Source organism: Paramisgurnus dabryanus, chromosome 3 (genome assembly GCF_030506205.2).
Source record: "Paramisgurnus dabryanus chromosome 3, PD_genome_1.1, whole genome shotgun sequence".
NCBI classification, from domain to species: Eukaryota; Metazoa; Chordata; class Actinopteri; order Cypriniformes; family Cobitidae; genus Paramisgurnus; species Paramisgurnus dabryanus.
In genome coordinates this window covers 4854268-4867683 of record NC_133339.1, presented here as the reverse complement: position 1 = coordinate 4867683, position 13416 = coordinate 4854268, and the positions used below count along the sequence as shown (strand labels likewise).

Sequence of the window (13416 nt, the reverse complement as noted above, 5' to 3'; positions counted from 1 at the left end):
CGTTGGGTTTTTGAGTACAAAGAAAGATAGATATAACAAAGACAGGTTTGGCTGGTCAAATCCTTAAGATCTTAATCAATTCCCCTTAGTTTTAAAATGTATTTAACTAATATTTTATAAAGTGGATATATTGTGAATTTTATATAACTGCAGTAGGGTTGCATGAAAAAATTTTTTATGAGATAGTCTGTACTGTACCATCAACAGAATTATGACAGCATAGTCTCAAGGAAAACATTTTTGTACCTATAGGTATGCTGCAGTAAAGAAGTGTTTTTGCTGTGAAACCAGATATCCTACATATATATATATATATGTAATGTAGGATATCTGGTTTCACAGCAAAAACACTATATATATATATATATATATATATATATATATATATATATATATATATATATATATATATATATATATAAAAAAACTTTACCAAAACCTAACACTCACATGCAAGCAAATTGCAGAACAATGTAAATAGATCAGACTTTAATTTAAGACACAAAGGTAAAAGTCTCATGTATTTCTAAACCCATGGAGTTTTCTCATTCAGTCGATAAGAGCGATTTCATTTCTTCCTGCTCCTCGAACAGCAGGGTCATTTATTTAGTGCGGCTCAGATTGAATTTTCTTAGACTCTCCTGCATGTTTCTTGGCTTGAGTATAATTTCTGACTGCCTGTCTTTAATTTAGCAGGGCCACTCCGAGCTGAACAGACAACCATGAAACTTAAATTCAGCTAAGCAACGGCCAGGCCGAGGAATGCTGACCTTGGCGAGCGAACCGGCTCAAAGACTGAGGTAGTGCACAGCTATAATCACAGATCTGTATAGGCACAGTTCCCTGAACTCAAAGCAAAACATGCACTTGAGCCATGAATATGTCCACAAACCATTAGACCTTCGCTCTTTTACTGTGCCTGTCCAATAACATACTGTATTATATTAGTTTTGTCATGTTGCAGTATAAATACTGTATATTACTTAAGAAAATAATAATCCGTATAAACTTCAAATCAAATTAATAAATAGTGCAGTATTGAATAAAGCAAGCTTCACTATTACTGTTGTTTATGGTTACTTTGTTTTGTGCAAATTATTAACCATAGCTTGTCATAACCATGAGTTTAACCTACACTGTTTGTGCAACAATCACATGATCCCTCAATCAAAAAAAAACTTTATATCAATGCATTTTTTATTGATGGTCTTGTTTTATAATACTAAAAAAGAGCTCTAACGCAAAACCCTCTAAGTGCACTCAACTCTTTATGGATTCTGCCAATAAAGTGGTATTTCCGAATGACCTGACGAAAGGATTTTAATTGAAAGTATTTGTTGAATGTTCAATGCGTACCTGAAAGAATTCGGTTAATATCAGTATCTAATTTTCGGCAGATGTGGCATTTAGGGGCTTTTGCATCAGAGCTCCTCAATTTTTGACTAATAGATGATTCAGATAGATAGATTTTCAATGGATAGATTTACAAGACTATAGCATAATATTATAAAGACTATTTTGACATTGGTTGTAAAAAAAAAACCTTAACATAAACACCCAGACAGTATAAAACACCTGAGCAGCCTCCTTAAATATTTAGTAAAGTCCCAGTAACCTATGACCAATCCGGGTCATGTAGGCAACCCCATAGCAATGCCCTGGCAACTACATACTAGTCTAGTCACAATTTAATCAAGTCTCAGAAATAAAGTACAAGAAGATACAAAAGTTGTGACTGGGGCAGCATCTTTTCAGAAAGTAAATTTTTGTACCTTACATAATGGAACCTCAATGGAAAATTTCTGTACCTAAATGGTACCTATTAGGACCTTTACTGTCCCAATGATAACTTTTTTAAGTGTAAAATCTCAGAAAAAAAATGATATAAAAGCTGTACTGTGATGGTACGCTTTAAAGGGTCCTAAAGGGTACCACCCCAGTGACAGCTTTTGTACCTTTTATCTAAGACTTCAGTTATACACTGAAGGCAGTAGAGGAACATAAAAATAAACTAAAATGTTCAAATGAAATGATTCAGTTAATCCAGTCTTAAACCCAAAGGAACTCAGCCTAATTTAATGTTCAAAGGGACTCTCATCTTAAAGGTGTACGTTTCGTGCCCCTAAAGACCACACTGCAAAGGACTGAGAAGACTTTGAAAGTGTTTTAAATAAGCAAAACCCGATAACACACCGTGACATCAAACATCTTTTCTCTACGTTGGGCTTTCCTTTAATGATAAAGGTTTTCTATTTGTAGTATTTGGACAACTCTTGGTCCAAAGGAATATAAAGTCACGTCATACATATAAGCTCAGTGAAGATTTAACTAATGCATGACAGGAATGAGATATAAAAAAAATCACTAACTCCTAAACCAAACCTGACCATAGCAGGTGGTTTATGCTCAGCGATGAGATAAACAACTAAAAGGAGTTCTGTGGTTGGTCATCTGTGCCGAGGCTCCATCGGGATTGGAGCAGAAAGCGGCTCTGGAATCTTATCAGGTTGGTGCACAGAGTCGCTGCAGGACAGCGAGTCTCATGAGGGAACGCCTGTGAGCGTTCTGCTTATCGTATAGCAGCAAGAAGGGGTTTATGCCCCAATGAAGTGTGTGAAAGAGAGAGAGAGAGAGAGAGAGAGAGAGAGAGAGAGAAAGAGAGAGAGACGTTGGGTTTTGGGGCACAAATGTCTTAAAAAATTTATTTTGCACAGAATATCAATGAATCCAAATCTTTTTATTTACAAAGTGATGTGCTCATTAGCATAAACAAAACATGCAAAAGGTACAATCTAGTTCAGAGGTCTCCAACAGGGGGCCCGCGGGCACGAGGTTGACTGTCAGTTGCCCACCAAGCACATTCTATTAAGAGACTCAATTTTAATATTTATTTATTACATATTTTTATATATTATGTGGCTTATTTTATGTTAAACAATGATAAAACATATCGACAAAAAAATAAACTAAATAAAAAATAAATAAAATAAAAAAGTAGACTATCAAAAAAGTAGCTCTCCAGATTGTTTTATCCATGGTGGCAGCTCTTGCTCACAAAAGGGTTGGAGGCCCCAATCTAGTTATTATACATAAATTACAAATTTTAAAATTACAAAACAAACAAATAAATAAATTATTAGAATATAAGTTTAGAAATTATTTTAATATTTTCAGAAGAAATATGTCAATTTGTAATAATTTCTAATTTGAATTAATTCATACGTCAACATTTATACATTTGTTTAGGATTTACTTTTGCACCTGTGACGTTGGGGTTATGGGTGGGATTTCATTATTGGTTTTTTTTATAAAAATCTGATGTTTTTGTACGATTCACTTCAAATTAGACAATTTGTAAAATACTTACTTTCGTGCGATCAGACTGGAAGACAATTTGAGTGCAAAACTCAACTGCCATCAGTTTACTCAATTTTTTAAGGTGTTTGCAATCAATTTATTTAAGCTACAAAAAAAAATGTGTAAAATAAAATAAAAACCTTTGTTTAAATGTAACTTAATTGAATTGATTGCAACCACTTACCTTAAAAAAATTTGTTAATTAAATGAATCATTTTTTTCAGTGTGATGTTATAGACGGTTTCAGCAATAATAACATAAACAAGCGGCTGTCGCGGTCCGCACGTAACTTCCGGTAAACTCCGCTAATAATACATAACAACAAAGTACTTTAAACGTAGTTTATTTATATAACAAGCAAAAAAACAATACATAGATTACCTAGGAAACCAAAACATGTGTTATTTTCGACGAGGCATTTGTTCAAGAGATCAGTTTAGCAACTAGTCAAAACGAAACCGGAAGTAAGGTTCGGATCCAGACGTGTATCACGTGCATCAGATGAAACCGTCTATACAGTTGCTAAGCGAGGCATACATGTATAATAGCATTGATCTGAGGTTGCTCAGGTGTTTCAGATGGTTGTAAAATGGATATTTACTGGTCCTATAGTCAAGAGAGCCCTACTTCAAGTTTTTATGATATTCTGGTGGCTAAAATTGGCTCAGGTATTCATTTAGTTAACTTGCCGGGCGAAAATCATAAATGAAGAGTTTTGTTGCAAAACGAGATAAATCCGTTTTTTTAATTGTTCAGAAATCTTGTTTTTTGGTTGAGTATTCCAATTAATATCAATTCAACTGCAGTTGGTTTGTTTTGATTTAAACCTTCATAACTTACAAAATACAGCTAAGTAGCACCATAAAACTAAATAATAACATGATAACATAATAATAAACATATTTTGTCAAAAACGTTAAAACATGGATTTATCTCGTTTTGCAACAAAACTCTTCAAATATAAAGTACTAAAACATTGATATCTGCAACACAAAAGATGCAGGACAAATGACACGTTTTAATACTTATAACCCAAGTCTATACATTTTATCAGCGTGTGTGTTCCCTGGGATTAAACTCATGGCCCTGTTGTATTAGCAGCGCAAAAGATCGTTCTGTAAGGAATTATTATTTCTGTGTACCCTAACATATAAACAAGAAATATAGCATCTAAAACATAAAAATGAATATTCAGGCATTTATTTTATGTTTTAGCTGCTATATGTATATTAGTATAGCAGGGTCAAAAGAGTCAAGATCAGATGAATCAGATGTGTTGGCCGGGATGTCCAGTGTATGTGTGCATCTGGTGTGGATCCAGGTGGGTCCAGAGGGAAGTGAGGCATTAAAGCCAATGGATGCTGGGGGAGAGGGGTTGTCCTCCCCTGGAGTGAGAAGAGGCTATAATCTGCTTCCCTGGCTCTCCATGAAAGAGTAGAGAGGACACAGACACACACACCAGAGACTGACCCCCTCCTACAGCTTCATCCTTCTCATCTGTTATCTTCATATACCTCTGCTATCCTGTCTACTCTTCTGTTTTTTTCCTTCCTCATCAACCTTTCCATCATAATATAGTTCTTCTGCATTAAAACCACAGTATTTCGACATTCATTGGCCATTTATGCCGTTTTCTTTCAAGCGATCTAAAACTCTTTCTCCGTCACGCTATGCTACACCTGTATCAATTTGGTAAAACATTATTTGGCTTTCTTCTTTCTTAAAAAGGAATTTTAAAAGGAGCCTTTAAAACTAGTATAAGATGTCATTCAAGAACCATTTAAATGTAATATTGCCTTATCTTGGCCAGGGCGCAGTTGTAAATGAGAACTTGTTCTCAACTGATTTTACCTGGTTAAATAAAGGTTAAATAAAAATTTAAAAATAATATAGAAAAGGTTTTTCTATACATCAGTTTTGTCTGAATGCAGACTTTTTAAGTTACACATAATGTTTATAACAATGATATAACATGAAAACGATGTACTAAAAACAAAAACGTTTTCCTTTGCGTTTTCCGTGTTCACACCACAAAGTAAAACAATCCTCGTTCACACAGATCAGAGAAAACGACTAGGCCAGTAGTTGGCGACGTCACACATGAGGAAACCTTTTTATGAATTTGCGGTTTTTTTTCTTCTAAAACACATTTTTAAATGTTTACATTTACAGGCCTCCAAAATGTTGTTGTAGTAAATAAATCCAAAACGAATACAAGGTTCCAGCTTCTTGAAGGTCGCATTTATCCTGCATATTTAAAGTGACTCAATTCCGATTTTTCCTCTCATGTGGCACAGATCAGATATAAATGTGAAAGCAGGAAAAAAATAGATTTTGATAATCTCAGATTGATATGTAGAAATAAATCGGATACAAATCAGAAACATGCATTTGCATCCACAATGTAAGTGACAAATTGGATATTTTTGTGTTGAGTCGTGTCATACAGGGGTGCGTTTCCCAAAAGCATCATTAGCCATAGTAAGTTCCATCGTTACTAACATCGTTCAACGATTTGGTGTTTCCCGAAACCATCGTTCAAATGAACATTCGCAAACTGCATCACTAACTTGTGTCGTTGGAACGACAGCTCTTCACCTGTCGTTAGAAGCATCGTTCCTTGTTATTATCATATGTAGACTTACGTTGATCATGCTTTTGAACAAAACAAGCAAAAAAAAAAAACATGTAGTACAGTCTATATCCATCATTTTAAATAATTGTATTTTACGTCTTTAAATTTGTAAACAGAATGAAAGCGCTGCATTTAAAAACTGCGCATGTGCGCAGGCCTACGATCTTTAAGACCCTGGGGAATCCCTGGGAGAAGTGACGTAAAAGGGAACTTGCGAGTGAATTAAATAAATTGAAAATAAACAACAGTTAACTAAATCACGATAACAAAATCAGTCTTCCGATGCAATATATGTTATTTACAGCAATAATCTGACATTAAATCGATTTGCACAGATTAATTATTACTTCATCTCCCACGTGACATCATCAGCTATGTTGTTAAACCAACATGGTTCAAACGACGAATGTGCGACAAAGTTACTATGCTTTCAGGAAACAGTCGTGACAAGGTAGTTCGTTTCTCCAACGATGCATCGTACTATGGTCGTTCAGCAATGAGTTACGTCATTGTTTGGGAAACGCACCCCAGTACGTCATTAAAAAAACGACATAAATACGACATAACAACACCCGCGATAACATGACTCTTCGCAGTAATAATGAAAATTTTGATTCTTTCAAGAGATTTTTTCGTTTTCAGTTCGTTCAACAAAATGATTCATTCAAATTCGTTCTCTGATTCGTTCAGTGACCATTTTTTCAAATTGCATATAGACGGTTTCATCGGACGCACGTGATACACGTCTGGATCCGAACTTTACTTCCGGTTTCGTTTTTTTAATGATCAGTTGCTAAACTGATCTCTTGAACAAATTCCTCGTCGAAAATAACAAATGTTTTGGTCTCCTAGGTAATCTGTGTGTTGTTGTTTTTTTGCTTGTTATATAAATAAACTACGTTTAAAGTACTTCGTTGTTATTTAATATTAGCGGAGTTTACCGGAAGTTACGTGCGGACCGCGACAGCAGCTTGTTTATGTTGTTACTGCTGAAACCGTCTATACAGCAGGGGGCGAAAAAGCGTGTCTTATGTTACGTCCTCAGTCAACTATTGTACTTTATTGTGTAATCTACACGTTAAATAAATTAAATAAGGTTCCGATGACCAAAACATAAGGTTTTCGTGCATAATAAACATTTTAATTGTTTGGTCAGACATTTACACATTTATAAATCATAGAGTTATGTCCTGTATGTTAAATATGGATAAACTAGAAGGCTATTGGCTCTTTGACAGGCTGAACAGTTCACAAAGGTAACTGGTTCACTGATCTGCGCATGCGCTGCTAATAGCGCCCTCAATGCTGGGGAGGAATTTCAGTAAACCAGAAATATGAGTCAGTTGATAATGTGAACGAGAACAATTTGTTCACCTAAAAGATTCGTTCACAAAGAACGATTCGTTCACCTAAAAGATTCGTTCACAAAGAACAATTAGTTCACGAACGTAACATCACTACTTTACAGCTCAATGCAGGCCGAGTGCCACACTTAGTGGAGTAATGTTGAAGTTTCTTGTCTTGTTACAGAAATAAAGCTCTATAATCTTGTATTTAAACATTGTATATTTATTTTGTTTGTGTCCTATTGAATATCATGACTTTTTACTTCCTCTGTAATTGAAGCTGTGCCGGGTCAGTACGTATACTTTGAATTGTTTTGCCAAGTGTTTGATTTAAATGCTGATATCGGATACAAATCCCTTTTAAAAGATGATTTAAGCAGGACGTCGAAATAAAATTAAAAACGGAAATAGTCAACAAATCGGAATTTGGCATCATAGGCCTACCTGGACTATAGTGTAACATCAATGTGTTTTTTTTTTTAAGAAACATATATGCAAGAACTGCAAAATAAACAAATTAATCAAGAATTTGGTAGATGTTGAGCTCTCGAGGAAATATTGATGTGATTTTCTGCAGTATTGGTTCATCCGTTAAAGTGAAAATTGAATTGTTTAACCCCATACTCATCTTTATGAATGAAACATTTCATTCAAATTGTGAGATAAATTGTGTCGCTTTTTTCCTCCTCTATAAACCTCAGGCGGCGTGAATGATTGTATATTTCCCAGCATTGTTTGTTTCTCAATCTTCTTTCCTTTGGCATTTCTGCCGGTCGTCATTCACAACTCTAAGCTGTGAGCCTGGTTTCGTGGAATCAGGCCATAGGATCTGTCTCACCATTCCTCTATTCCACCATCCCATTGTGGGGAGGGGCTTCCTTGGCAGTGCCAGGCTCTGTTTGGTAGAATGGGTCCAAATTAACATGAATATTCATGAGCACCCCCCACTCCTAACAGCACATCAACACTTGGTTGCAGCACATGCTGGGACAGCTGTTGCGGGCCAAAGCGGGCATCTGTGCACAGAAAGACAGCGATATGGAGCGGGCAGGAGTATGAGGTGTGGACATCTGCAGCCAGGGATTGACAAACGCTTGGATGGCTGAAGAAGAGACAGGAGAAGGATAGGGGAAGTTGGACTAGAACGAGGGAACAAGATTATCCGAGCAGATGACAGGGATGTGGTTGTATGAGAAAGTATATTGAATTGTGGGAAATGGGCAAACAGATGCAGTGTAAGTGGTATATGTAAAATCCGTTTTTCTACATAAAACTAGATTTTCGGATTTTCTCAAGAACACATTACATCTTAGTCCGCGACACTGCGCGGAAAGGGTTTTGTCCAGGATTGCTATGCAGTTGCTAGCTCACACCCAAGTTTTTAGGATATTTGTGTATCTAAAGCTTTGGTTCAAAGTTGAGTTGCTGGTATGGTGCTGCTACCCCGAAATTAGGTACCTATATTCACATAATTTTTTGATTCATTTTCGTGATACCGTCACGAATTTCCACGTTTTTCGTGACCGCATCACGAATTTCTGTTTATGTGTCATTGTCATGTATTGCTCAACTGCTTTTTCCTATTTTCAAACCATTGTCGCTTCTGTTTAGGGTTAGATTTGGTGTTTGCGTTAGGATGTCACTTTAGGTATTGGTTTATACAATTTTTTCTGATTTATTTTTTATATTTTCTGATTTTTAAACCATTGTCCCCTGGCGTTAGGGTTAGACCGAAGTGACAATGGTAAAAAATAGGACAAAACAGTTGAGTAACCAATACGTGACAATGACACATAAACAGAAATTTGTGATACAATCATGAAAAAACTCAGAAATTCGTGACAAAAAAGTATTACAAAAAAGAATTTTAAAAATTACATGACTACAGGTACGTAATTTCATGAGACTGGGCTGGGTCCTTTTTTGAGGGTTACAAACAAGATCTTCATCTTATAGGTTCTTAAAAGGGATAGTTCACACTTGTATACATTTCTTTGTTCTGCTGAACACAAATGAAGACATTTTGAAGAATGTTTGTAACCAAGCAGATCTGGGGCACCATTGACTTCCATAGTAAAAAAAATCATAACACTATGGTGCCCAATATCTGTTTGCATTTACATTTACGCATTTGGCAGACGCTTTTATCCAAAGCGACTTACAGTGCATTACAAGGTATGCATTTGTTCAACATGTATGACCTTTTTCGCTGCTAACGAATTTCTGCGTTTTTTCGTGATCGTATAACGAATTCCTGTTTTCGTGTGATTATCACGTATTGGTTACTCAACTGTTTTGTCCTATTTTCTTACCATTGTCGCTTCGGTTTAGGGTTAGATTTACATAAAATGACATCCCAAACCCAACTCTAACCCCAACGCCAGGTGACATATAAATAATAATAATAGTATAAACCAATGTATAAAGTGACATTCTAATGCAAACACCAAATCTAACCCTAAACCCAAGCGACAATGGTTTAAAAATAGGAAAAAGCAGTTGAGTAACCAATACGTGATAATCACACAAAAACAGGAATTCGTTATACGATCACGAAAAAAGAATAAAAAAATACATGACTATATCACAAAACTTTTAGGGTAGGCTATTCAGGAGCACATGTTTGGTTATTTATACATTTTAAAAATGTAATTCATTCTGGTTTGGAACAACATGAGGGTGAGTAAATGATCACAGGATTTAAATTTTTTGGTGAACGATCCATTTAAGGCACTCATACCTTGTTGTTTTTTAAAGAAGATCCTTGTTCTCAACCTTTCTTTGGTTCTTCTAACCAAGAGTGATCAAAGAAATCTCTACAATCAGGTTCTTCTCAAAAATAAAGGTTCTTAAAGGATTCGTCACAGGAATGCCATAGAAGAACCATTTTTTTGGTTCTAGAGATTCTTAAAACAATCATTTCTTTTGTATCTTATTATAGTTTGTTGCAAAAACTGTTGCAAAAAAAACGTTTATCTAGCAAATCTAGCGAAAGTGAAACATATGTGAAACGCACACTTGCGGACCATTTTAAACAATAAACTGACACAAAGACATTAATTAGTATCATTTCACATACAACAACATCTGAACGCTCCTCTTTCAACACACTTGTAAACACTGGAGCGGTAGTTTCACATACGTCATGCACGACCTTTCGACGTGGTTACTTGATAAGCAAGGTCACGCTGGTGCATCACACATATGTTGTGGTTACAAATTTGTACATTTTTTCAATCGTTTCGCTAGATAAGACCGAGGGGCAACCTTCCGATCTCTCTGATGAAGCCAATAAGGAAGTGATTTAAACTGCAATTCATCGACTGGCCTCTAGAGGCTGGCTCCAAAAGGGAGTCAATTCCCAAAGACCTCCATGTTAAAATGCCCATCTTTACAGTAGAAAATAATATGTTTACAGCCTGGTACAAAAATAGTTTTTGGTCTATATAGCTAATTTTGCCCTTCATGAGTGAATTTTTTTGTAACTTATCTGTTTAAATTATATTAAGCCTTGAAGTTCTGCATAATTAAGGGCGTCACTAACGCTGTCACTAGAGTCAAGCTAGGCGGGCGTGGTTTTAGCAACCAGTCACCTCAGCTTCACCCACATCCCACCGTTTTCCCCATTTTCAGATATCAACGAGTGATGCATGGTGCCCAAGATGGTGACGACAGGCACCACCTACTTTAAGCTTCAAAAACAATCTTCAGAAACCTGTGGGTGACGTCACGGACACCACGTCCATTTTTTTTACAGTCTATGGATATGAACCTTATGCCTCGATTGGGATCATATAGAGCCCTTTGAAGCTGCACTGAAACTATAAACCATTGAGGTCCACTAAAGTCCACTATATGGAGAAAAATCCTAGAATGGAATTTTCCTTAAAAAAAGAATAATTTTGGATGACATGGGAGTGAATTTTTTTATGAAAGTGGAATATTTCTAAATTGCCCAATTTCATTTTACAAAAAAACTTGAATTCAAAGAATATTTATAGGACCCTCAGTCATACTACCCCGGACCCCCTGTCGAAGACTCGTTCTATGGCCTTTATTAGTTGTTTGCTCCCAAACCTCTACTTTGCTTAGAAATCTTCCCAAATCTCCACCCTATGACCCCTGACATACACCCCATGATTTCTTCATCCCTCAGTACGCAGTTTTTTTCTCCGAGGACGATCGGTCTTTCTGCACACACAAACACAGCGTCTGCTTCTTGCTGCCCTACATAGCCAGTAGCACAGCAGGCGGTCTCTGTGAAAGGCCCATGAGGTTTAATCTGTGTCAGATCCCTCGATAAGACTCTTTATACAGAAGTTTCTGAAATCCCCATCTGAGGACTCGCTGTATTTAGGGGCTGTGCTTTACATCGCTTTCCATGATTCATTAGGCTTAATTGAAAAGGGAAAAAGTAGCACAGATATGTAAATAATCTCCCGGTACTTGTTCAAATCCAGCACTCGAAAAGCAAACAGTACTCAAAAAAATAAAACTTTTAGACTATATTCGTAATTGGGATATTGTTTATAATCAGCTTGATTAATATATTATGATGTACTACCATCAAAAACTAAACTAAAGACAGGAAACAGCACTCTGGGATGCTTGATTCTGATTGGTTAGTGTCGACATTTCGAGCTTTGTTATTCCCAGATAAAACCACCTGAAACTAAAAAACAAAGCCACATCCGGGAACTACAAGGTGACAGTCAGATGCAGTTTAATACTTAAACAAATGTAATGTAAATATGCATAATTCTTAAATATGAGATGTTATTTTTAAACGATTAAACCAAATGTATGTTCTTCGAACTCATCTTGACTTCCGGCCACTAGGAAGTAGGTTTCCCGTTCATTTTATTTTTACAAATAAGCATCTGGCTGTACGTTATCCGTTACTTATACGTCAACAGATCCTGAATAGTGAATAGTGATTCAATACATAGCAAACACAAACTGACAAACACTAAAATGAAAACTGGCAGCCAAAGTTAATACAAGCAACAATGCATTGGCTCTCATTCCAGACCGATATAAAGAGGGCCCGACAGATAGATTTTTTTACATGCATTACTTTCTGGAAGGTTGAAAAAGTAGGAAACGAAAGAAGGCAAGTGAACGAGAGCAAAAAGAAACGAAAGAGTGGTCATACCATCAGCCACGACCTGGCAGAGAAGCCATAACACAGCTGCCACCTGAGCCCTGGGTCACCCTGCCTGTCCAGCGTCATTCCCGTGGCCAGAAGAAATCCTCTTCCTGGGATGGCGGAAAAATTAATAAATAAAAGGAAAACGTGCGGCAGGCACCAATCAGGAGGAGCGTGCGGTCAGCGTGTATGCCTGTGTTTGTGTGAGTATGTGTTAGTGAGACGGAGAGAGAGGACATTGACACAGAAAACGTCAAGAAGTGCAATCCGGCCAGCTGTAGCCGTATGAAGCCAACGCCAGCCGCTTGCCATACTGACATACCGATCCTACACAGCCAACCGACACTGGGTGTGACCGGAGTGTTTGTGGGTACAGAGAGAAACAAATGTTTACTTGAAAAAGAGCATCTATGAGGGATGTTTGTTTACATGCCTGCCAGTCTTCTCATTTTTAGCATTGCATGTACTTCTGGATTAAATTTTGGGAAATACAGCTGTTACTAAAGTCAGGAAAAAGATGACAAACATGTAGTATTGGATATACCTTCTAACACCAAATAGCCCTTAATGTTTATTATCATGTACTTTTATTTTATTTTTTTGGATCATGTTAAAACTATTTTGGCAACAAATTAGGGTCCTGAAAAAATTCAAATTGACATTTGCATGCCGTTGGATCCCAATAAAACCTTACAGGAAAAAGTATAGGGTGCGTGTTGCTTAAATCCGTGGTACTCAAACATTTTGGACATAAAACATAAAATTTGAATTAAATAAAACAAAACATATTAAATTAAACAATGTAGTGCTGTTGGTTATTTTTCTGAGATTTAATTACACAGAATTTATAATAAATTCATTTTTTATATATAAAATGGCATTAATCTGGGGCCCCCTGGCACCATCTCAGTGCCCGGGGACACGGCTTC

At 36.4% G+C, this 13416-nt stretch overlaps 1 protein-coding gene across 13 annotated transcripts in view; it reads right to left on the bottom strand.

Annotated features, from left to right (window-relative positions):
* Positions 1 to 13203, bottom strand: part of nfixb (nuclear factor I/Xb) — a 189707-nt gene extending 176504 nt beyond the window's left edge. For 2 of the 13 annotated variants that reach the window (XM_073813763.1, XM_073813764.1), the window contains exon 1: positions 12494 to 13203. In XM_073813763.1, the coding sequence (XP_073669864.1) occupies positions 12494 to 12571 (78 nt within the window). In that variant the 5' untranslated portion in view covers positions 12572 to 13203. The remainder of the gene's footprint in view (positions 1 to 12493) is intronic. The other 11 variants (XM_073813767.1, XM_073813766.1, XM_073813774.1 and 8 more) reach the window with 11 other exon arrangements.
* Positions 13204 to 13416: the final 213 nt, after the last annotated feature.